The 26,331-nt window shown below is 37.4% G+C and overlaps 1 protein-coding gene and 1 long non-coding RNA gene across 6 annotated transcripts in view; both read left to right on the top strand.

Annotated features, from left to right (window-relative positions):
* LOC113657694 overlaps positions 1 to 13,574 on the top strand; it is a 34,868-nt gene extending 21,294 nt beyond the window's left edge. Inside the window, exons 1-4 of one of the 4 annotated variants that reach the window (XR_003444222.2) lie at positions 739 to 948; positions 1,199 to 1,307; positions 9,860 to 9,988; positions 11,374 to 13,572. This is a non-coding gene — a long non-coding RNA (uncharacterized LOC113657694). Of the gene's footprint in view, positions 1 to 738; positions 949 to 1,198; positions 1,308 to 9,859; positions 9,989 to 11,373 lie in introns of those variants that run through there. The other 3 variants (XR_003444220.2, XR_007140038.1, XR_007140039.1) reach the window with 3 other exon arrangements.
* Positions 13,575 to 20,988: 7,414 nt separating this feature from the next.
* Positions 20,989 to 26,238, top strand: cirbpb (cold inducible RNA binding protein b). Of its 2 annotated transcripts, XM_027169956.2 has the most exons (8): positions 20,989 to 21,144; positions 22,305 to 22,404; positions 22,506 to 22,612; positions 22,717 to 22,828; positions 22,907 to 23,126; positions 23,627 to 23,688; positions 25,768 to 25,855; positions 26,046 to 26,238. In XM_027169956.2, exons 2-7 carry the CDS (start codon positions 22,305 to 22,307, stop codon positions 25,770 to 25,772), a joined length of 606 nt encoding a protein of 201 aa, XP_027025757.2. In that variant the 5' UTR covers positions 20,989 to 21,144; the 3' UTR covers positions 25,773 to 25,855; positions 26,046 to 26,238. The 2 variants fall into 2 exon arrangements, with proteins under 2 accessions (XP_027025757.2, XP_027025755.2); XM_027169954.2 differs by lacking the exons at positions 25,768 to 25,855; positions 26,046 to 26,238 and adding an exon at positions 24,032 to 24,908.
* Positions 26,239 to 26,331: the final 93 nt, after the last annotated feature.

Here is a 26,331-nt window from a genome sequence, read left to right as displayed (position 1 = left end):
ACTGCTCTCTCAGCTTTCAAATCCAGTGCAGTGACCTGTTTTTTACTTAACGTTTACTTGAAATTTACTTAACAAGAAAGACAGAGTTAAAATTTCAAGCTTGCATACATCATAGTCCCACAACAAACTCGTATACTGTATGTTTTGCTCTCCTATAGATTTAACTTCAAAAGCCAACCTTTAGGATGCCACTTATTTTTCCATAAACTCAGAGGTGTTAACATGAGCTCCCACTGAGGACTGTTTAGTGCCAACGTGTTACAGCATGCAGCAGAACCAGATTACAGGAAGGGGAACTGTAAGCCGGCAACAGAGTGCAGAGCTAAACTCACTCCATGCTGTTTTTCACATGACTCATGACAACATCTTGCTCCTCTAGACCCCAGGGGTCAGTGATATCTACACAGTTCTACAGCTAAAGCTTATTATTATTAACATTAGTAGTAGTATAAGTATTATTAAAGGTAAAACATTGGAAAATGGAAATTATTATCTACATAAAATAATCAGTGTTGTCATTATTTACTTATTATTTTATAGATTTAATGGGGCTTTTTTTGGAGGATTTGTGGGTGAAAAAAACAGGTATAAACAGCTACTAAATAAAAAACTGACCTCATTATTAGCATCACCTGTACACCTGTTTATTCATGTCGTTATTCAATTAGCCAATCACCTGGCAGCAGCACAATACATAAAAACACAATGATACACAACGTTAAGTGCTTCAGCTAATTTTCATGTCAAACATCAGAATGGAGAAAAAATATGTGTGAAAAATGAGGGACCTTGGCTGCATACCAATACTTTATACTGTTTCAATGTCTTGGATAATCTTACACCTCACATCACTGAATGCTGTGCCTCTTATAGCACTTACTGCAAGGGCTGTCATGACCAGTTCCTCTTTCTGTAAAACAGTGCCGCATCAGATTCACAGAACAGCCTGTCAGTGAGATATTATTTCAATTCTAACCCTGTTTCACCAGTTTTTTTTTTAAATGCTGTATGAAATGAATCTGTTTTTAAGTTGTAAGATTCCTTAAATTTTTATATCAGGCAATTAACCTGACATTTGATAAGAAAACAAATCAGGAGAAAAAACACCTGATACCTATTTTGATGATCCAGTTTATGCTAAAGCTTATCCAGTGGAAAATGAAGAAGGCTAACCTCACCTTTATCATCAAAACAACAGGAATGAAAAGAAAAACCAGTGAGACAAAGATGGAAGAACAAGGCTACAGTGTATCTGGGTCAAGAAAGGGCTTTGTGGTGTCTGCACATGCTCCTCAGTGCCAACTTGGGTGAGTCTTGGCCCAGAAATAGACAGCAGACAGAAATAGCAGTAGGTGTGCTTACATCTGTCTTCTGACACCTGTCTACCTAACTGCTTTATTACAGGGTTACATAGTTCCCCTGCTGCCACTTATCTCATTCTGTCAGAGCAACATAGGATAAACAGCTATTTTCACCTGCTTCAGGAAGACAGCCAAACCCTGTATTAGCACCAATCTGTTTCAGGTTAACATATGCTAACTGCTTAGCAAAACTGCATGTGTAGAACAGACTTGACAGTGTTACTGCTGGTCTGCATTCACTTCTTTGCTCATTTATTGTCACGAACAAGGTGCACATCTCATCTACATTTCTGAAATCTCATCAGTCCTGGCCTCAACCTGACATTCAGCTCATAGCTTACATAGCATCTGAAATCTTCAGCACATAGATCTTACATTTATTATATTACTTGTAGTTTGGGTACTGATAAATTTCTTGTTTGTCATTGTTTGTCATACCATGCATCTTCCTAGCTTTGCTGGCAGATTAGCTAAACAAGCTACCATACGTCACCAGACATACCGACAAGCTCTTTTAAGCTATCCAAACATTTTTCTTCTGAAAGTCTTTATACATATGTCAGTAGAAGTAATATATGACAGGGTAAGAGGCAAACTTAAAATATTAATCTTTGATGTTTGTAAAAACAAATTGCAAATAGGAACTAAAGCTGGGAGTGGGGGAAACTGATGAATCATTGGATCACATGCATATTAAGATCAGTCATGAATTTGCATAGAATTGAAAAAGATCATTTCTAATCAAATGTAGCATGTCATTCTGTTGGTGAAATTCTGTCTATGGTTCTGTATTAATTGCTTGTCACTCTTCTGCCTGCTAGGGTGACAACTATATAACAAACTATATAACAAAGAGATTCTTGCCCACGTTTAGTGATAAATATCAGATTCTCTTGAGAAAGCTAGTCTGGCTAGTTGTGAGACTAAATCACTGTTAGCTGCTACACAGAAACTCTCACACACTGGCGTAAACTTGCCATTCTGCATTGTTGAATATGTGTGAATACACATCCATGTTCAAACCTCCCCTATGCCAGAGGTTTGCATATATGCTGACAGACGTTTGTACTACTTCTACAAAGACAAAGAAGTGAAAAAGGCAAAAACACTTGACATTTAACATGGCATCTCATCTAAATTTTAGCCTGGGGCAAGTTTTAAATGTGTCTTTTAAAAATGAACAAAATTTCACTGCCTAACTGCACTAAAACATTTTGACACAATAATCTTTATAAACCAAAATCTCTTCCAACTCATTGAGACGTCGAAAGGCTACCTGTTGTTTACATTTAACTTTTTTATTTAACTAAAACATTATATGTGTTAATGGTTTTTATTAGTTTAAGGACTAGATCATTTGTTTCTATAGTAAGTTAAGTTAATAAGTTAAATACTAACCAAGTAAACCTCCAAAGATGATATGGCTGATTGTCCATTTCTGGAAAATTGTGAAGATTGGTTTTTCGGATGAAAATTAAATTTCTTCTTGCCATTTCAGTGAGAGGTACTGTTGTAAAAAAATCTTAGTAGAAATAATTGTTTTATTTTATTCAGGTCAGTTAGTGCTGACTAGCATCATTCCTTCATAGTCACATTGCTTTGGTTGATCCAGATGTTAACAAGTTAATGATAACAAGTTAATCCTAGGCAGGCAGAGAAATTAATTGGATAAATAAAAGAGAACATACAGTCATCATGAACATAAGGCAGTCAGGTAGAGGTTTTGGATCTGAAGGTAATGAGTAACTGTAAGTACACCAGGAAGAGATATAAAATATTTCAGCATGTAATAATGATTCTCTTTCACCTGACTTATTTTGGTACCTGTAGATTTGTCAAGGGATTACTAAGAATAGATTTTTGACGTACCGTGACGGACTGAGTTTGTATGTATGTGTTTGTGTGTGTGTACGTGACATATTGCTAATGTATCGGTGTGTATGTGAGAGAAAGAGGCACATCCTTATCAGCATGTGCACATCTGCTGTGCTTTGTTTAGTTGTTATGTCAGACAGAAGTGCAGAGAGTTCTTGGCACAAAGGCCTATAATCACATCCCACACCCTGAAACCCACACAGCACATGGTACCACCCACCCACACACTCCCGCCCACACACACACTCACACACACACACACACACACACACACACACACACACACACACATAAAATCACTCTCACGTACATTCAGCCACGTGCACATCCTGTCATCCCTAAACAGGACTGAACTGACCACAAACTGCCTCCCCCACGGTAATAAGGGTGCATGTAAATTTGAAGCAAAAAAGAGAACAACGCAGAGAGGTTTTGCTGAGATGCACACATTTGAGTTTATATACATACACTGACAATGAGGTCAGCGCTAGCAGCTTTGCTTTGATTTTACCCTCTTCTTCTTTTTCAGAAAATGTCCATAACTCAACTCGTGGCAAGTCATGCAGGAAGAAGAAAGAGTTTTTATTATATCGCTCCCTTCCTCATCTCCTCTGATCAGACAGGGCTACAGATCAAGGTTTCTCCTCAGTGGTGACTAATGCTATAGCAGTACACTTCCACAGTATGAGTCACACACACACACACACACACACACACACACACACACACACACACACTTGGAACCGCCACCGCCGTGGAGCTGTGCTTGTGGGCCCTCTCACACACTCGACACTTACACTTTTGGAGGCTTACTCATTCTCACGTTTGCCAGGGTTCCTTTTTATGAGCTGCTGCTTGCTGGTCATTCTGAGCTGACTGTCATACTTATTTTAGGGAGTGAGCATACAGTGTGTTCTCTTTGGGTGAAGCAGGACATAAAGTGATCTTTCATAAACTGATTATAAACACAGATTTAAAGTCAAATTTAAACACCGATTTGAACTGAAATCTGGTTGCTTATGAAACAAGCTCTGTGCAGCATTTGCTGTTACACTCAACAGTAAATGATGATTGTCATAGCTCCTGGACATGAGGTCACCAAGGACTAATCAAATGTTTCTCAGATGTTTAAAGGAATATCTGTGTACTTTATCTGTAGGGTGTGTGACATTTATGACACAAAGGAATTCCAACGTTTCCCTGTACTGAAAACCTATGAGGGTAAAAAAAAAAATCAGAAAAATCTCAAAACATATGTAATTTATTATGTTTTGTGAGTCTAATGGCACACTAATACAACAAAACCTTTGTGTTTGTTTGCAAGTCTGTAAGTAGAATTTTTGTAACTGTATTAACTCACAGAAAGAAAACTTTAATTATACTGGCTGTACTGTTACAGGAAAATAAACAAAACGAATGGTGTGATTTTCCAATAACAGGACAACCCTGAACGGTATTACTCCTCTAATAGCACAGCAAATGTACTTTCAATATTAAACATCTGTGAAACAAGCTACATGTTAAAGTCTCCTTTAGCATGTTAATAAAGAAACTTTACCATTTTAGGGATTTTTGTAGACATTTTCTTTGTTAAGTAAAGCAGAATTTTTATTTGTTCATTATTAGGTATAGTTTATTTGGAGTATCTGTTATAAGTGAAAATATGCTAGGCAGTGAAAATAGACCCCCCACCTCCCATATACACCCCCCCCCCCCCCCCCCACACACACACACACACACACACACACCTCCTACAAGTGGACAGGATTATAATAGTTCTGAGTCATACAGTCTCATACATACATACATACAAGACCCTGACCGGCTATCCTAAGGCCACCTTTCTATTTCTCTACCCCATGCCCTGATCACCTCCCTGCTCGTGTTCTCTTTTCCTGCCCAACCCCCTTTACTATATCACACACTTCCTCCCATTCCTACCACCACTGGCCTTGTCCCCAAGGCCATGAGTGCCCCATGCATTCTTTTGCACTGACGTACTCTGTTTACAGAAGGACAGAAGTCTGTTGGACTTCTTGTTCCTGAAATATATGTTTACACAAATGCAAGGATCAATATTTTTATTTGTGGTTTCAAACATGGGAATTGAAGTCAGGTGGTTTACCACAGGGGCAAAAAATGAGCTGGGATATACTTAAGGTGACATTTTGGACAATATTCCTTATGTCATATGTTGCTTATTTTGTTGTTTTTTATATGTAAGCCTCTAATTTTCAGTGCATCCAACACTGTCTATTTTGTGTTTCAGTTGCTCCTAGCTAACAACTAGGAAGAGTACAGAAACAGTTTGAGATAAAGGGATCATGACAGCCTCCCCCACTAAAAGCAGAGTTGTAGACTGATTGAACATAGCCCTTGTCGAGAAGGTCATCTTTTTCCAGTGCACTTCACCTGCGTGTTAGCTCTGAGTTGACACATCAGCACATTCAAATGTCATTGTCTGCTGTCCTGTTGCATAATTTTCACTCAGGCTGAACAGCTCAGGGGAATGCAATGTTCCAAGTGCTGCTATTTCCCAGCCTCGCCCTGTGCCGCAATAACCCGTGCTCTGCTTTCCTGAATCTGCCATATTTGGATATTATTTGTGTTACACCAACTTAGAAATCATTTTATTTAGATTGTAAGACAGTAGGCTGGTTTAATCCAAATGTGTTTTTTTTTTTTGGCAGACAGCACTTTGACCTCCTCAAGTGTCCACACAGCACTTATTGAGCTGGAATGAATATATGAATGTCCTCAAAATCAGAAGGCAGTTTGAAATAACAGTCTCAAGTTCATAAATGCACAAAGCTTTGATCGTGCGTCCTTCTAAACCAGACTTCCCTGTTATAGCAGCCTCTCCGGGGGCGGCTAGGTGCAGACACACATGCATGCACACTCGCCAAGCTAAAGTGTGTGTGAATACGGGGGCCGGCAGCTGAGGAGTGGGTGGCAGCCGAACTGAGCGGCCTGCTTAGAGGTGATGAGGCCCGGGGCTGCCTGAATTGGCGCTGCACAGAAGTTGGCCTTTATGCCGGTACGCCCATGCATCACCCAGCCACCCACACCCCATGCCCTCTACCCTGTGCAGAATGCCGCTCTTACTCACTTGCCAAAGAACCACTATTGCCCATTGTGTGAGAGGCTCAGTCCTTCAATTTAAGTAGTCCCAAAGTAAGTGGTGGAAAAATAGGCACTCGAGATCATCTGAATTATGTACTTGATGCTAATCAAGAGCACAGCATGTGTTTTGCCAGCTTAGGCCCATGAGCTAGTGGAGACTAATTAAAGTGACTGTAAGATAAAAAAAAAACTTAACACTGAGATAAGAACAGGGAAGTCAATATGTTGACATCCTGACTCATAAATAATTTCTCTCTGATAATCATAAATAGTTGAATAATAAAGCAATAGGTGTTAGCATATGTTAAGTGGAATTTTACAAAGTGAATCAGGGGATCTTATTCAAATCAATTCAATTCAAGTTTATTTGTATAGTGCTTTTTACAATTGACATTGTCTCAAAGCAGCTTTACAGAACATAAACACAGAACAAAAGGTTATTATAAAGAATAATATAAAGATTAATAGAATACAAAATTCAAGATTAATATTAGTTAGATTTAGTTCACAGTGTGTATGTATTTATCCCCAATGAGCAAAGCTGAGAGGACTCAGGCAGCAGTGGCAAGGACTTATCAGTTAAACCGTATATACCAGGAACTAGCTGACTCATGTTTTGGCTGTTTTTAATAAACTTGCTTTGAGAGGCAAACGGGATAGGCAATGTAGACTTCTGCCACCTGTTTTGTAAGAGTGACTGGCTTTTTCGCTTACCTGTGTCAACAAATGTGTCATGAGGAAACTTGAAATGTTCTCAGACTGTCGTGCTCAAAGACAAAAGAAACAAACCGTCATCTGTTGCGACGGATCGATTTTCGCATGCCTAACAAATATTGTATGTACTTCTGTTTGCCCTCTTGACCCAGAGTAAGAAGAGAACAAAGCTTAACACCAGACAAAACCTAACCCTAGACATTTGTTTGATGCCTAGATATGGCTTATCTTTCTAGGTTCATGTTTGGCTAATGTTCAGTGACAGACTATGAGTAAATATTGATGATTTAGATCTGATTGACTCATACTAACAGAGGGGGATGAAGACCAAACCTTACTGTAGTTTAGGATAGGAAACTGTAGTTATATACAATAACCTATGAGAAATGTGCCCTTTGTGCTGTTTAGATTTGAAAGGTGAGAAATTGGAATTGTTGGTTTTGGGAGGTTGTCTGAAATGAAAGCTGTCTCCACCCTGTTCTATCGGTTACCTGTGACAGCAGAGTCATTGTTCGAGGCCAGCTGTGTGTGAAGGGTCATTTCTCACCATCAGCTACTACAACTTGTGAAAGCTGAATTCAAATGACACCCACGCTTAGTTAAACCCTTATATCCTGTGTATGTGGGTGTGTGAGTGTGTTATGCGTGTTCAAGGCTCTTCCTGTTTGAAACTCACCTGGCTCAAGTTCCACATATTTTCATTCCTTGATAGCACAAGTTCAATCGAGTTTGAATATTTTCTTACTTCTTTGTCATTTCAAAATTGTCAATCAATTTTAGGGGTTAATGAAATTACACAGCACTGTTCTGACAGCTCATTGCAGTGTAATGTAATGTTATATAATTACTTCCTGAAGAACTGTTTAATGTATGACATGAAACCTTTAAAATCAGCACAGTTGAGTGTTAGAAGCTTGAGTTGAATCGTTAAGCACTTTGTCATAACATGTCATGAGAAATTATTAATCAATGAATGATTAATTGTTACAAATATTAGGACCTATTAGACCTCTTTTTTCAGCAAATATTATTTGATCAATTATCATTTGGGGGAATGTAACTATTGAGCTTAGAATGAATAAGAGGAAGATGTTCAAGTAATTAGTATCTAGCTTCGATTAGACTGCTGAGTAAATTCCCAGTAGTCAAATTTTCTGACTAACTTAGCTCTTCAACATATTTCTTAGTTTACTTTATTTATAAATTACTAACACATTTATAAACATGTGCCAGAATTAGTCAAAAAAGGCTATTTTTCATCTGCAGACCCATGACAGAATGTTAAAAAGTCACCCTAAAAACAAAAACAGAGCATCCTACACACATACACACCTACAAAAAAAGTAGAAATAAAATACAAAGAGGGAAATTAACTAAACAAAAAACAATGAGCTACATATACAGGAAAGAAAGAGATGGTGACAAGATCAAAAGAACTAGCTAGTTTGCCTGTTTGCACAAAGGTTCATTTAAAAAGCAAATTCATTGGGTTAACCTAGCTTGTTAGCATGTTGGTTAGCATAAGATCCCTTCTACACCCATCAAAACTGACCTGTGACCAAAACAAAAACTCTCTAAAACCATGAAACCAGGCCAGTCTGACCAGCTGACGCCTGCTTCTTTTAAGATCAGGTAATACTACATAAGGTAATACTACTTAAACTTGTAATTTTTTCCTCACATTTGAGCATCAAAATGGGGTGAGAAACACTAATACCGCTATGTTCTTTGTGAAATGTATAGTCAATATTACAGCATTAATAAGCTAATGTCATATGTTCATTGATCTAAATCTGTATACAGTAAAACATATTTAAATGTAAAGAAGTGCTACTTTGATTATTGTTGATGCTGTCAGACACATTATGTGTTGAACTTGCAGTTAAGTAAATCTAAATTATGTGGCTAGCTTGAATAGTCAACATCTTGGTTATTGTTTTCCTGGAAGTAATACTTACCTTCTTGCTAACAACCTATATTTACAAATGTACTAGTAGTAACTAACATGCTACCAGGGAGTAGTTTAGCTCTGGTTTCCATTTCAATCATTTCAACATTTAAAGTCTGGAACTAATATGCTGTATTTGTGTGATAAACTGTGTTCAGTTTTTTTGTAAATGGTAAATCTATAATTCTTCATTAACATTACTGTCTGTTGACCAAATGTATAACCCTCTGCATGGCTCTGTTTTTGGACTGATATAACACAATGACTATTGTGTTTCTCCATTGTTCTGCATGCTGGTGAGCCCCTTGCAGTCGACTAAGACAAAGGCCTCAGCATGTGTTCAGAGGGAAGGCATGCAGCAGAACCTTGTTTCTCCGTCAGATGACCTAAAAACGTGGCCATGTGCCGAATTTGGTGCACAACAGACATACCAAACATTTCGAGTGGGCTGTTACCAACTTCACAACCCTAGAACAACCCCCTGCCAGCCTTGCAAACCACCCCCACCTCATTTTCCATTTTCTGTCTTCATCCACTTCTCTCATTCTTACAAGTTTTTCCCTTTTTTGCCTGTCTCTCACTGCCTCCCCCCAAACTCTTTCCCACTCTCTGTCCTCTGTCCCGTTTCACCCCGCCGCCCCAGACCGCATTTTTCCGTGCGTGGGCGGAAGGCTGAATGGGTATGTGGGAGCCCAGAGGAGCAGCAGAGGCTGTGTTTAGAGGAGAGCCGGTGCACTCCTCCCTATTTCTCTTAGACGAAGGGATATCATCGGAGGAGTCGGTGGTACAGGATTGGAGAAAATGCTCAAGACAACTGTTTTTGTGTTCTTGTCCTCAGAAATAACTGCCCTATGTCTGGGCCCCAACTTCAAGAGTGAGAGCTGATCAGTGAGGGACCCCTGCTGGTGCACCTACATTGCTGCAGATTCCTCATATCGAGTCATTTTAAAGTGATAAAAGTTACTGAGTGAGTTTATTATTGGCTTCATTTAAAACTAGTAACAAATTATATTTTACAAATACTGTTTAAGTACTTTTTTCTTCTTCTTTTATTTTATTATTTTTTTTTGTACAAATTTGAAGGCCAAAATCCACATATTAAAATGCAGTTAAAGCAAAAATGTTTTTGACTTAATGACCCATCTGTTATTTGATTTGGGAAATGTGCTCTGAGTTAATGAACATCAATTAATAAAACACTTATTTAGAGTTATTTATTTTATATAAAGTATATACTTTATATTACGATTTCGTTTATGATGGACTGGTGTCCCACCCAGAATGTATTCCCACCTCACACTCAGTGTTTCTAGGTTCGACTCCTGATCCACCATGAACCTGATCAGGATAAAGCTTAATGAAAATGGATAAATAAATGAATCTATCGAAGTAAAAAAAATATATGTTAAATTGATTAAATAATACATCAAACACTGCTTTACAGGACAGGGTGTACAATGCTGTTACAGTATACCCAGTGTACTGAAAGTATACAGTATAGTGTATAGTATATGCAAGCCCACTTGTTGTATAATAATTTATAAATCATCTATAAAGAAATAAAATAAATTACAATGGCATTGTGTTGGGATGTTTCCATGGCCATTATTTTCAAACCAGTTACTCAAAATCAAGCTAAATAACAGCAATAAGAAAGGTGGGAAATGAATTTAAAAGATGAATCTCAGCTTTAATGGTACAATTAAGTTTTACTTTTCATTTCTTCTTTTACTTTTCTTTGCTTTGTTCCTGTGATTTGACCATACTGTGTGGCATATGCAATACTGATCCACAGGAATAAGCATATTGTGTAGAATATACAGTATATTAAATATTGTCTCAAAGAAATGCTCAGTTATTGCGAATCACAAAGAGTTTATTTAGTTGAAATGCAGTATAAAATAGCATAAATGATTCTTTGCTGTCAATTGAAAATTTTTTAGCTCAGACACCATGAATGGCACTTTGACACTTGGCCAGTGTCTGCAAGCTGCAGAAAGCCCTTCTTTATTGGTGGCTTATAGGCCTTCACTGCCTAAGGCCAAATAGTCAGGCTTATCTTCATCTTCTTTGTCAGTGCAGAAGCACTGAAAATGAATCATTTCCAGCATGTCCTGAGACAGGAGGCTGTTGTGATTGTGTATTCTTTGCTATGAAGCAATAAAAGGTTTGAAGAACAAGAAATGATTGTTGTGGCAGTCACTCTGATGGCTCCAACTGCTGTGTTACTCATTTTTATGATGTGTCACATCATAGCTTAATGTCATTCCTGTCTGATCTATCTGTGTTCAGGTTTAATAAGCTATTCCAGTCCTAGATATCTATCTCATGATGAATTGTTTGTTTTCACAGCAGATTCAGGAGGCTTCACAGGTCTGTGGGCTGTACGCAAGAGGGTAGGACAGGAAAGGGTGGGCGAAAGGAGACTCGTGTTTCCTACTGTCTCTTCACTCCTGGCCCTCAGGTGATCGATCAGCAGAGAGCAAGCTAATGCACGCCCACGCGTGCTGATGCAAGGCACGGGAGCACACAGTTGCATTCTGCACATCCAAACATACAAATGCACATGCTTCCATTGTGAACTCAATCCCAGGTCCACCAAGCTGCCACTGTTGGGCCCCTGAGCAAGGCCCTTAACCCTCAATTGCTCAGTTCTATAAAAATGAGATAATGTAAGTCGCTCTGTATAAGGGCATCTGCCAAATGCTGTAAATGTAAATGATTCATAATTACGCACATTTATTGTTGTCAATCTGCAAAATATTTATTTTTTTTGCTTAGTAAGAACTGACAAAATCACCCTTATATATGTGCTTATCGTTAAAACAACAACAATTGAACAGCTGTCTCTTTTACATTTTTTATTCCTGCCTTTGTATCAGCAGTTAGCAGGTCAGATATATGATCATTAATGATTTATAAATGCATTTATAATAAGATGTGTAATATGTACTACCATATAAATACTACACAGGGTATACTGGGGTAAACTGGACAGTCTGGAAAAAAACAGGTTTTAGTTTTTCCCGTCTTCAAAGTTAGTATTTTTGACCCATTATAAAAGACTAGATGTCAATCTCTGTGGACTGTTTGTACAGTATATTGTATACAGATGCATATACCATACATACAGTATATACATACATATATTGAGTTTACAAATTCAGTCAAAGCAGGAAATAAAATAATGTATATCGGTGTATATATATTAGAAAGTAAGACACATAGTTCATTTGTACTTTTACTGGAACTGATTTTGTGCAGTTAATGATAAAAATTTTAAATGTACTCTTATTTTTTCTTCTCTCCTTAATCTGACATTTTGTCTTGTACACTCCTTATAAGACAATGTAATAGTGGAAAATATACGTAAATTATTAGAAAGGATGTCTGTATGCCTGGTAGGTATGTCTAAATTAATAATAATTTGAGCTTTTTTGAAATTCTTTGGTATAGCACATTGTAAAGAATCTATATTGCTAGTTTAGTCATGAATTATTGCTCTATTGTTGACTCGAGTGTGAAATTCTGAGCAAAACTATGCACTACAGGAGTTGAATGCAAAGCTGACACCGCTGCCTCACATGCACACACACGTCGCTGCTCCTGCAGGCTGCCATGGCAGCAGTGTGTCATGTCAACAGCAGCTCACCTTGAATGAATGTTACTGTAGGCCTGTGGGAGCTGCAGAGCCGCCCTTGGCTGTGGGGGTGGGTCAGTTGTGCGTCAGTCATTAAGTGCTGCTACACACCCATGGCAACGAGCATTGTTTGTGTACAAGCCTGCCAGGACACGGCACAAGTCTGTCTCTCTCTGTCCCACGGACAGCACACCCTGGGGACAGCACACAAGACACCAACACCCTTCTGCTGTGCTTTTCTGTATTTACACTAGGGCTTGGTTTCCCAGAGGAGGGTTAAACCTTATATTAGTAGTAAGAAGGATTTTAATGAAAAGCTCCTATTTGAATTCATGTTTTTGTTATTGATGATTCATTTTGAGCCTAATAATTACCTGTCCGTTTAGTGGGATCCATCTCCTGTGCCATGGTAAGGGATGAGGATGCTTTCTTGTATCTGTTCCAACAGGGTCAAGCTCTTTGGGGGAGGCAGGGACGGCACGTTTCCATGGCAATATGCTCGCAGGCTCTTCCTCTGAGGATGAAGAGGCGCTGCAGCAGTAAGGATGGCTTGCTTGGAATGCCTTTGAAGAATTCTGTAGTCTGCTGGCCTTGTTCCAGGCAGAATGCACAGCATGCAACCGAAGGCATTTCTCTGAGCATTAAATGTAATTACACTTGCACAAGTGACATTGTGTTTTGTTAAGGAATTTTATGCCCGTTCTTTCTGTGTACAAACTGGCAGCTGACACAAAGAGGATTCCCGTAACACCATCCTGAACATACTGTAATGCTTCTAATAATAAAGTGAAGTGGTGGATTAAGACAAATCTGAGTGGTGAAAAGAAATGGCTTGAGTCATGGGTTTGTTTGGGCGCTCATGTATGATTCACATGCAAACAGTAATAGTCTTCCCTGCAGCATTACACACATTTAAATAAAGACAGACATGTGTTGTATAGCTTCTCATTACAAATAAAACATGTCACTTTATATCAATAATATCATACATTTGTTTATGTAAAATAATATGCTAATGTCATTTCCTTCTTTTTTGCACTCTCATACCAAATGCTCTTTGAAACACTTCTTGTTACTCAAATTAAACTTCTACCCACTATTTCCCAGAACTGATAAAGATTTAAACACACACAGACACATGCACACATATACACGCCTACACAAGTGCATACAAACACACACACATGCACACCAGAGCAGATAATGCTGGAAATAAGCACTATCCACCTCCGCATTTGGCTTGTAAACAAACCCAGAGTAACAGTGAGCTCATGATTTACATCTTAAAGACACAATGCCAAGAGGTAAGGTAAAGCCATTTGTAATCTTCAACCATGATGTTCACTATTTTAAGTATGAAGGCCTACATAATATTCTCTCATGATTTATATATTATTTGGTACATCCCTGTGTTCCTCTCATCACCCAGAAAAATGCCAATAACTGAATTGGCTACTCTAAATTTCCTTTAGTTCTGAATGAGTGTCTGTGATGTCCTGCAAATGACCAGCTTCCCATTCAGAGTGTATTTCCACATCACACATGACATTGAAATAATGTGTGTAATTCATTTCTTTACAGAGGGTGCTTTTAAAAAAAGTGATATATTTTAGAACTTTCTTAAAAAGAGTCCTTCAGGCTTCCATTATGAATGTGGAAAATTGTTTGTTCTTTTTTCACTAGAGGAAAAAATGACAAAATCCTTGTGGTTATACATTTTATGAAGCCATAAATCATATTTTTAAGACTATAATAATTCCAGATAAGCATTTTTACAAACTCTAATAATGCCTCGTAGAGTTCTAATAATAAGTAGTTAATAGTTTCTTGTAATAACTTGAAATCATGATGTAAAACTTTAGAACTAATAATTTCCTGAATGCTATATGTATAGGTAGATAGATAGATAGATAGATAGATAGATAGATAGATAGATAGATAGATAGATAGATAGATAGATAGATAGATAGATAGATAGATAGATAGATAGATAGATAGATAGATAGATAGATAGATAGAGATCTTTATTGACATCATCACTAAATAATTCAGGTAAGCTGTATGATATATTATTCATAATTATAGGTACATTGTAAGACATTATATGTTCCTCCATCCATCTTCTGTGCCATTCATTCTATTTCGAGTCATATGAAGGCTGGAAGTTGTCCAAGGGGACTATGGGGACAAGGCAGAGGCATGGATGGGGTTTCAACCAATGACAGGGCATTATCACACACACTCACAAATTATGGACAATTTAGAGATGCCAATCAGCCTACAATGCAATTCTTAGGCTTGGGAGATGAAAGCAGACTACCTGAGGAAACATCCAAAGCATGGGGAGAACATGCAAACTCCTCCTTTATCATTTAATTTACATGTATTTGTTTTTATTGACCTGTTTTTTGTAATGTAATTAGGGTATACTACATGCTAGATTACATGTATGTATGGTCTGTATGTCTACACTCCATACAGACCATACATACATACATCACGGAGGCATAAGAACATACACAGAACACTTAGCGGCAAAATGATTTCTGTTACATCAATAAAGCAATTGTAATAATTTATAATAATAGAGGAAAATAATCTTTAGAGGGAGAAAATTTTGAGTTCTGAGGCTTTGATCTCATTAACTGTAGAATATTATCAGTCTTATATTTGTGATTGCAATATTTATTCATTTTGTTCTTTTATTCTCCACAATTCAGGATTTATTAAGTGCATTTCAGGTTTATAAATAGATTGCAGTGTGGACATGATGCATTGCATGTAGGCCTCAACACACAAAGAGCTTAAAATGATGTTGGCTGTTTTGACAAGGTTCAGTGACCTACTTTCTGAATCAAAAAAGACATTTGTCGATGTTGCATCTGACTGAGAACATCCACTGTGTACAAATAAAGCATTGTGACTGAGTGGGGCATTATGAAATTACACACTATGAATTATTCACAATTTAGTGAAATGAATGTGACAGTGTTTGGGAGTTTTAAGGTTTAAACTTCAGGATGTAATTATGAAGGTATGATATATTAAATACAATTATGTAAAATTATATTTTTCTAAAATTTTTAATACGATTGATTATTCATGTTTTTCTTGAGGAAAAAAGGGTGTACTGTGCTTTTTACTGTTAAATTACTTAATTTTGGTTGGTATACCTGAGTCATGATGTCATTGCATGCCTCGAATGCATGCACATGATGTGCTTCATTAATGTTAAAATTAATGTAAAGAGTCGAGGAAGCCATAAGTTCAGCGCGTATTCTTATGGCTTTATTAATCTCCTTTCAGTTATTTTCAAAAAACCAAATGCACAAAATGCGCTTTCGTTGGGGTATAAACAAGGTCCAATGTAATTTAATAAGTTCTATGTCTTTAAAGTAGTTTGTTCTACTAAATTATTGCCATGTCATGAGGTCAGCCAATAATTATGTATGTGTAAGCACAAGAATAGCAATTGGTTCTTTGCAGTTGCTGTTCTCATTTATTTATTCTGTTACTATGCTAATAATATGCTAAGCCTAGTGGTTAAGGTGTTGGGCTACCAATTGGAAGGTTGTGAGTTCGATCCCAGGTCCACCAAGCTGCCACTTTTGGGCCCCTGAGCAAGGTCCTTAACCCTCAGTTGTATAAATATGATATAAAGTAAGTCGCTCTGGATAAGGGTGTCTGCTAAATACTGTACATGTAAACAATTTGGGTAGTTTAGTCACCCTTTCCCCATTATACCTGACTACTGTTGGTTAAGCATTACATCTGTCTTAATCATTCAAGTTGTCTTTGTTGAATGCACTAAATGCTATGGATGGAGCAGTGTTTAGACATTTATTATTACATTATCAATGTCATACAGTCATTTCATTGTTTAAAATAGAGATTAATGACATTATATATTCTCTGAGCGTTTATGTGCATTTTGAAAATCTTATTCCATTGTAAAAGCACGAATTTTGAGTGTCAACTGTAAAGGCCATGCTTTTTTTTCTAGGGGATTTAGCATGTAAATTGTGCAGAGGATGCTTCTTAAGTGAACTGTTGATTGTATTTTCTTGTTTCTTCCACTGTGAAAGGAAGTGGTTAAATTATCTTATGTTTATAGTCCGTTATCACTACAAGTATTGATCTAATGTTTTGAGCTGTTGTTATATGCATAAGTCTTTATTTTTTTGGTTAACGTTGACTACAGATTCGAGTTGCACCATCAGAGCAGCACGTGTTCTTATCGCTTTATTAATCTTCTTTTCAGGAGTATTACATACAGTAGGCACTGAGAGAAACAGCAGCTTTGTTGGAAGTATCAGAGTGAAAAAAATATCATATTGGCATATTAATAATTTTCAATGAGCACCATAGGTGCAGAACGAGGAAGGTTTTTGTACTTCAGACTCACATTCTGCTGCTGTGCATCATCCCACATGACAACCCTAAAGATTTGCACTTCCCCAAAACAGTTTACTCACCCTTCCTTCAGTAAATAATTTAGTAGATAAACTCACCTGGTCATTGTATACTTTTACTTACTATTCCAGGTGCTGCTGTAAACAGAAAGACTTCCCAGGACTTTTTTTATGTCCCTTAAGGTTTGTATTGTCTAAGGTTTTCCCCCTTTCCAGCTTCCTCATTAGCTGCCTAGATAGAAATAAAGATAAATAACCAAATTTTTTTTTTTTTGCAGGGTTTTCTGCTTGGTTGACACCTGTAAGTGTAATGACATGTGATACGTGTGAGGGATGCCACAATATACAAACTTAAATAAAATCTAAAGAACAGACCTAAAGCAGGGGCACACAATTTGGAGTTGGTGACGTGAAATTGATTTAAGAAAACTGGAGTAGTTTAGGGTATTTTTGGGTTGGAAATATGAACCTAAGTGGGTGGAAATATAATTCAAAGATCAGTTTCAATGATAATTTGGATAGTCACAATAGAACAATTCTGAAGCATACAAGTATATGTAGTTGGAACTGATACAGTATAATGATATCTGATATTTTGTCAGGGCAGGACGGTGGTACAGTGGGGTTTCCAGTTCTATCCTGAGGTCCGGTTATTTAGTGTCAGGTTCTTGCTGTGTCTATTTGCATTTCCCAAAAGCATGCCTAAGAGTATATGAGTATGTGAATGGTGCATTAAGATATACTCCCATCCCCATGCCATCCAGGGTGTCTTCCCTCCTTGTACCCAGTGTTTCCTGGATTATCCACTGACCAGGATAAAGCAGACGGATTATGATGATGATGATGATGATGATGGTGGTGGTGGTGATGATGATGATGATAACATATGATATCTTTTTTTGTTGTTTATTTGTTAGTACCTGAGGGTTAAGGGCCTGGCTCAGGAACCCTGCAGTGGCAACTTGGTGGACCTGGGATTTGAACCAATGACCTTTCGTACAGAATACCTTAACCATGATGATGATGATGATGATGATGATGATGATGATGATGATGATGATGATGATGATGATGATGGAAAATGAACTTTCTTCATAATATGACACTGGCCATGGTCCATAGCAACTATACAACTTGTATCCCCATAGAATTCACATGATAGAGACAAAGCAATAAACCAATGTAGAATTTTTCTAAACCCCTGAAAAAATTCCATGATCAGTCAACAGTTCAGACTTACAATACTCACTTTTTTAACTATTTTTGTTTCCCATTGTTTTTCTGCAGTTAAATCTTGCATGACTATTATTTGTTCATTATTATTGTTGCACAATGTCTCAAAATTGCAAAATACTAATTTGTTTCATTTTATCTTCATTTTCATTTTGTCTCTCATACTGTCCTCTACTGTCCAAATATGTGCAATTGCAATAGCACACAAATACACAGCAATGTGTCAATCACATATTTGGATCATTGTAATGATGTCATATTTGATTCTTAAGTGTTGTTGTTATTTTTAATCCGTCATTTTTCTTGTACTAAAATTTTATTTAACAACTTATGACCCACATGAGAACAACAAAAAAGAGAGAGACTCAGAGAACAAGTCAGAGAGAGAGAGAGAGAGAGAGAGAGAGAGAGAGAGAGAGAGAGAGAGAGAGAGAGAGAGATGGAGGCTAAATGGAAAACTGTGGTATTGTACAGGAAGCTGCTGAGTGTGTGTGTGGGAGGTTAATGCAGAGGACAGAACTCAAGTTGGTCCTGAGGTTAAGATATTTATAATCTGCCGAATACTTCACCTCATCATCCAGTGTGTTTAATTTTGTATAGGGTAAGAAACAAAACCACTATCTAGGTCAGTATATAATGCACAAGTATGTCATTTTAAATTACAAGATTAAATGCACAAGATCAATAATACATTTTGAGCAAACTACAATTCAAAACCAGTAATCAAATTCAAATAGTGCTAAGCTGATACATATGCAGCTACACAATGACACATTTTACTGTGACATATTACATTTGAAATGTTTCGTTTTAATTTTTAAACTATCTACACTCCCTCCCTCCCACCCCCCTTTTTTATACATACAGTAGCTTCCTCGTGAAGTTGCTTACTAAGCTGATCTTTGACCTTAGTTCATGCATAAAAGAACTAGAAAAAGGAATAAAGCTGATTTTAGATGCCAGCTACTTCTGATAAAGTGAAAGAAAGAAGGCCACTATGAAGCTGAAAAGGAAAACAAATCACACAAAAAACATTGCTTACTGTGAATTACTAAATTCTATATAAATATATTTGTAGATGTGACAAAGAGAATCATAAAGTAAGCACCGATGTGATGATGATGTTCACCACAAGCACAGTAGGGCCTAATTATGGTTGGTTAAAAAGTGCATAAAAGGCCTGGAGTACCAGCTTAAAGTCATATATTCAGGTTAATTAAAAATAAACACACTAGAGTAATGAGAAGAGAAAAGAGGAGTGCAGAGAAAAAAACTCAACTGTTTATGAAGAGAATCTTAAGCATTGTGACCGGGGCCATCTGCACCAAAGAGTCTATTTCAGTTTGATAAAAAAAGGCATTTGCTTTACTAGAGTCTAGATTAAATACAGTAAGTACTTTGTCTAGTTTATCACTCTTTGGTATAGAAACTAGGCAGGTTAACTGGTAAGATCAAATCCTCAATATTCTGAGACTGATAAAGAAAAGTCCTACAGTTTTGCTAGGTCTCTGTATCACTCTTCTCACCTGAATGTCCATAATAAAGAAGGTATTCACAGAGCTGTTTCACAACGATCGTAACTGAGTAGGCAACATCAGTGCTGTTGACGATTATGCTAATGAAGGAAGTATTGTAAAGTGGAAGCTGTAAGGGCAGGGTGGCAGGGGGTAGTTGTGATGGGGTGTCTGACAATCAGTGGATGAGTGTATAACAGCTGATGGAGCTGATTTAAACACACATATGCTTAACTTGTTGCACATATGCTTTAAGTTTTCCTCTGCTCCATGACACGAGTTTCCTGAAGCCTGTTATCCTATTCATACAACTCCAAACATCCTCATATTGTTCCTCTAAGGTTAGCGATGTAACTAGAATAGAAGTACATGATGAAAATAAACAAACTACAGACTTTTAATAACACTATTTGCAGTAATGTATTATGATGCATACATGAATATACATGTAAATGCATACTTCTAGGCACTATCTATCTATCTATCTATCTATCTATCTATCTATCTATCTATCTATCTATCTATCTATCTATCTATCTATCTTCTTTACTGCTGAAAAAGGTGGAAATAATGTAAGGTATTGCTCAGATTACTGTACAAATGTGTACTTATGTACCAAATAATAATAATAATAATAATAATAATAATAATAATAATAATAATAATAATAATAATAATAATAATAATTGTTACACAAGTATATGTGCATAATTCTTATGTATCTCATTATGTCACTAAAACAATTTCCTCGCATGTGAGAACATGCCTGCGAATAAAGCTCTTTCTGAATTCTCTCTGATTTCTCTGAATTCTAATTCTGAATTCTGAATTATTAATTTGCACTATTAAACCTAGAGCCTTGGATTACCCAAGGCCAATCTTACGCCCCCTATCGCACTTGATGCGAAACATTCTAACCACTATATAGCGGATATAAATAGGGAATTACATAAGGAATCATGGGCTTTATCTTATTCACTTATGTTTTTATAAAGTTATTAAACGTTAACATACATACGTTAACATTTATGCATGCATTCACGTACTCTCATATCAAGATTAAAGCAAAATAAATGCATGCAAAACTTTCAGTCAGCAAACAATACAGTTAATGTCCTTTTATGTCTATTGCGTGTACTATACGGTAGATGGCGGTATGAGGAAGGCGTGGCCAGACTGACTCCTCCTTTATGCATATTCATGAGATGAACATTAATAATCATAAGGCCAGGGTGTTCATATAGCGGCGCCATTTTAAGCGCGGTCTCAGCTCTTGCTCCCTTGTTAGTAGTTCCTGTTCCTTGCTACGGGGGAATTCTGAAAGGTAATTTGATAATAGCACGATAAATGCTTTGTTATATGTTGGTAAAAATGTTTGTTTTTTCATGTATTTGAATGTGTGTGCTGGTGTAAATAGATGCTAGGTGTTTTATGTCTTTTTTTTTTTTTAAATGAAAAATAATCCATATCGACGCGATAGTAATTCAGTGTAATCCACGTTAATTTATCTTAACTCTCGAAACTAGAAGAATATCGAAAATGAGCATATTGTTCGTGTCACCTAGCATGTTCCATTCAAAATGGCTAGTTGGTAAACGTGACGCAGATACATGCCCATTTAGAGCAAAGCAAAGTGGCGTTTTCCCGAAACGTAAAACATCGCGGTTTTAGCTTGATTCGGTTAATTTTTAAATTTTAAACCGTTTGTATTGTTTTGCTGTACGGCAGCTACACTTAATCGCGGTTAGCTCGTGGAAATGGGGGAGGAAACGGTGGCAAGGCCGCTAGCAGCTAGGCGCTATTTAGCTTTTATGGTAGTTAGCTTTGTAGCCTCGCTTTTGTTCTGCAGTGAAGAAATGAAGCGCGTGATTAGCAAACGGCTTATAAGACCTGACCGGGTTTCTGTGTTTGGTTACACCTGTTTTTTGAAAGGAAATTATCGACCTTTTTTCATATGTATTTATTATTTACCGTTTTTTATTTTTTTATCGTGTATACATGCATACACGTGAACGTGTTAAAATACCTTTGTAGCGTGCAGCCATTTTCTATAACGCTTACTTGAGGCGTTACACGGTTCTTTATGTACCCAGGAAAACATCTTTCGAGAATTACTATCATATCTTGTGTAGTGTGTGTGTGTATATATATATATATATATATATATATATTTTTTAAGCTCGTGTACGGTTTGTACCCTACATTTGGTGAGTTATGTCGAACAGATGGTTTATCTGAATATGATACCAGCAGAAAAGACCGAGGTCAGTAGCTAATGCGACTCGTAGGATGCCGCCGTTGTCTAATTCCCACACATTATATATTTATTTTGGAATACCTTTTTTAGGGATTAGTTTTTAGTAAGCAGTAGTATTTGGGAATGGCATCACAAACTACTCGTATCTGATGCCACTAAACTCTATGGAAATGTTCCCTGATTTACAAATGTGAAATTTAACCCCCTTTTTTTCTTGGCCATTACAGATGTCTGACGAGGGGAAACTCTTTATTGGTGGACTCAGCTATGAGACCACAGAGCATTCCCTGGAGGAGGCATTTTCCAAATACGGCACCATTGCTAAAGGTAACTGTTTTTGTCCTAGTTTCTAGTTTTTGGTTTATTTATTTATTTATTTTTGAAAAACAATTGAATAAATCTAACATTTCTATTCTGAATCCCTTTAGTTGATGTGATCCGAGATCGTGAGACTGACCGATCCAGAGGCTTCGGCTTTGTTACGTTTGAAAATCCAGATGATGCAAAGGACGCAATGGCTGCCATGAACGGAAAGGTAATCTAGTTGCACACTGGGGTAAAAAGGAATCCCAAAAGTGACATTTGTGTTCAACCTGTTTTATATGCAACCAATTTATGTAACCTGGATCTTCCCCACAGACCGTTGATGGCAGAACAATTCGTGTTGATGAAGCTGGTAAATCTGGCGGGAGATCTGGTGGCTTCAGAGGTTCTGGTGGCAGGGGTTTTTTCAGAGGTGGTAGAGGAAGAGGTGAGTATTGTTAGCAGGTTGTCTTGATGTTTCCTTAATATACTTTTTATAATATGTTCTTGATCATTCTCTTACCAGGGGGTGGTGGATATGGAGGTGAGAGAAGCTATGGTGGTGAAAGGAGCTATGGCCGTGGTGGTAGTAGTGGTTATGGCAGTAGTGACCGTGGTTATGGAGGCAGAGATCGGAGTTATGGCAGTGGGGAAAGGAGCTATGGTGGCGGCGGTGGTGGTGGTGGCTACTCCAACAGGAGTGGAGGCTACTCAGGTGGAGGAGGAGGAGGATACAGAGACAACAGGTTGGTTTCTTGTTTAATTTACAGTTATTATGAAAAGTATTGCAGCTGTGTTTGTATAGACGTTTGTCGATTGGTGTTAAATGCTGCTTTTGTACCACCTTATGCCTTTGTTGGTAGATTCAAAATTGAGATGAATACAGTTTAGCTTGGCATGAGAAATGGGCCTACCCAATACTAAAGACTTTTCCTTCCTGGTTCAGAAAACTTGTGCTGACACTAACCTGACACTTTTTTTGGGTGGTGTCTCCAGTGTTCTAGAACTTGTTAATGTTGATCTATTTGCAAGTGGTGCTACCCCCTTTTATTTATTTTTATTTTAAATAGATGTTCTGAGAGCCACTGATGCCCATGAAAGTGTTTTGTGATCTATTCAGTAATTGACTTGTATGGGCCTATTTCTGACTGTTTAGTTTATTGCCCATATTTGTCTATCATTCCTTTAGTCTTATCTTGCTCTGAATGTCTTGCTGTTTGCTAATGTAATTACATTCTTGTTATAGGAACCAGGGTGGTTATGAGCGGTCGTCTTTCGGCTCCTATAGAGACGGCTATGACAGCTATGGTATGTATTAAAACTGAATTGAACTTGACATAAATTTGTTGCCTGACTTGTAAAACTGAAGAGCCTGTTCTGTCCTGGTCAATATACCTATCCACTTACTAGCAGTCCTATTGAGACTTTGGATTCATGTTAATGTAGAACCAATGCTTGTTTAATACAGCATTGCAGAAGAAACTTTTGATCCCAAGATCATTTCAAAATCTACCAACAGTGAAGTGTGCAGATGGCCAGTAGTTTATCCTGAAGATGCTTGAAATAGAGAATGACTAGTGGTATCAGTTCTTTATTTGGGAAGGATGTCAATACACCAGTGCCTTTACTCTTGCCTGCTTCTTGTCCTCAGCTACACACGAGTAAAAAAAAGTCCTGATTCCAAGATCATCCCTTCGCTGGCTGTGTTAGATGTGCTCTTCGAAGACTTTTGATTTTTCACTTTGTTTAATTTCAGTTTTACTAGTTGTAACACTCTCCTACAAAAATTACAAGATGCTATCAGTTTTTAAACAGTTATTTTCGTGTTCAAGCTGTCCTGAGATGGTGTCATTATTTTGGGCGTTTGCTGTAAACATTTAAGCCCATTTTTTAAATTGCCTGTACCTTCATTTACCACTTGTTTGCTCTTGTTTCTCTTCTGAAATCTGTTTATTGAACCATGCGTGAATTCTCTAACCAGTTCAGCACAGCCTGATAGCTTCTAAAACCGATTTGAAGTGAAACTTTGGACCAACATACAGTTACGAATGGATTGCTGTGAAAAAGACTGTTGCTATAGAAGCAGTGACTTACTTGGAATTACCTGCTTCAAAAATTGAACTACATCAGACCCTCAAAAGAAGCTTGCCACGCTGTGATGTGCTTTTAGTGGCTTGAAGTCCTTGTGTAATGCATTCCTTTAGTAAAGCAGGGTAGGCATGCTAAGTTTGAGCCCACCGCTCTAGCAAGCCGCCTTGGTGTTGCTAAAGATTTGTAAAGTTTTCAGTTCCCAAAGAGTGAACTACAGTGATTGCTGCCTCAGATTAGGAGTTCATTGAGCTCAAGGTGGCCCAAGGTACTTTGCTCTTTGTGACTTTTGAATAAAAAAAGTACTGCTTGGAGATCATTTTTATATCCATGTCAAGATTTTGTTCCTTTGGGGAGAGAAATGTGCTGTTTTGTGTACCAACACCTATTTTTCATTTTGTTAAATTGGCTTCATGAAGCCCATTAAACGAATTTCTGAACATGCTTTGAATTCATTGACCCTCAAAGAGTATATTAACCATGCACTGACTGTTATGGGGAACTGGCAATGGCTAAAAGTGAATGGGGTTAAGTTGGGAAGTCGTTTAGTGGGTTTTTGGTGCTCAACAAGGTGAACATTTACAATTTTACAGATCCAGGATTACATGAGTTTGTTTGGGATGGATAGTTTTGTTTTTTGTGCTAGAGTCAGTACTGTGTAATGCTTCATTGCATCCAAGCATTCTCTGCTAGCAATTTTGGAAAATCATCAATGTCCTTGGAGAATGAAGTGTTGTGCCTACCAACTCGAGTCCTCTGAGATGAAAGCTGCTCTCTTGACTAGGGCAATTGTGGAAATAGTCCTGTAATGTGAGGTAACCACTTTTGATCTCCTGTACGCATCCTTCCAACAGTTTTACTGTCCATCACATTTTCTACAAAATTAAGCCCAGTGTTTCTTCTAAAGTCAAGCTAACTCATCAATATTGTGCCTTTTCATCAACGATGTGCTTTATGCTAAACTGAAGGGAATACAGTTTTGTCCCATTTGGAATCAAGTTACTGCTTTTTAAAAGTTCCATATTTATAAATTCAGTCTCCCAATAGAACTACCAAAATGACTTCATATTGCTTCATTGCCCTTTTTTAAGGCATTGATGCATGCCTTGGTAAAGCAGCCTAAAATCCCTTTCCTCTTTTTCCTAAGAATCTCATTTTTTTTTTTTTTTTTTTTTTCGTTTCTATGGTTCCTTTCTTGGCCTATTATACTTTAGATAAAATATCCTGACAGTTGCTAATGCATGTGAATAATTTACTACTGCTGTATTCTGTATATTTTACACATCTCTCTTATTTCAGATTGAGGCACATGGGATGTGGTGGTCAAGCCGAGTCTGTTTGCCAGATTAGTGTCTGGGACCAATTTGGACGTGTTCCCTTTTCAAAGGCAAGTACTGATTCAGTTGCATCATGAGCTACCATAATTTTATTAAAGCATAATTGCTGTTTTGTGTAAATTTATTAAACACTTGGAATCTTGTACATAAAGTCTGAATGTGATGTCAAGCTCCTAAACATTAAATTGGCACAGTGAACATTTTTAAATGTTATGAAATTAATCATACAATCTCTTTCAGTGGCTGGATGGGGTTGAGTTCCCTGCAGTGCTGGACAGCACGCAATACAAAGTACACAGAATGGAGAAGCAAACCATCCACCAATCTGTTTTCAGAATCTGGATAATTTCTCTGCTATTGTAGAAGATTGGTTTGTTGATGTGGCAATGAATGATTGTGTAGAAAAGAAACAATAAATTTACAGTTAAACATTTTTCTTTCTGGTTGCCTCCTTTTTAATTTTTTTTTTTTTTTTTGTGGGGGGGGCGGCCTGGCAACATGTGTAACTCAATAACATATCAAATGT

Source organism: Tachysurus fulvidraco, chromosome 2 (assembly GCF_022655615.1).
Source record: "Tachysurus fulvidraco isolate hzauxx_2018 chromosome 2, HZAU_PFXX_2.0, whole genome shotgun sequence".
In the NCBI taxonomy this organism is placed as follows: Eukaryota; Metazoa; Chordata; class Actinopteri; order Siluriformes; family Bagridae; genus Tachysurus; species Tachysurus fulvidraco.
Note: the sequence above shows the minus strand (reverse complement) of the source record. Positions and strands in the feature narration are given on the sequence as shown.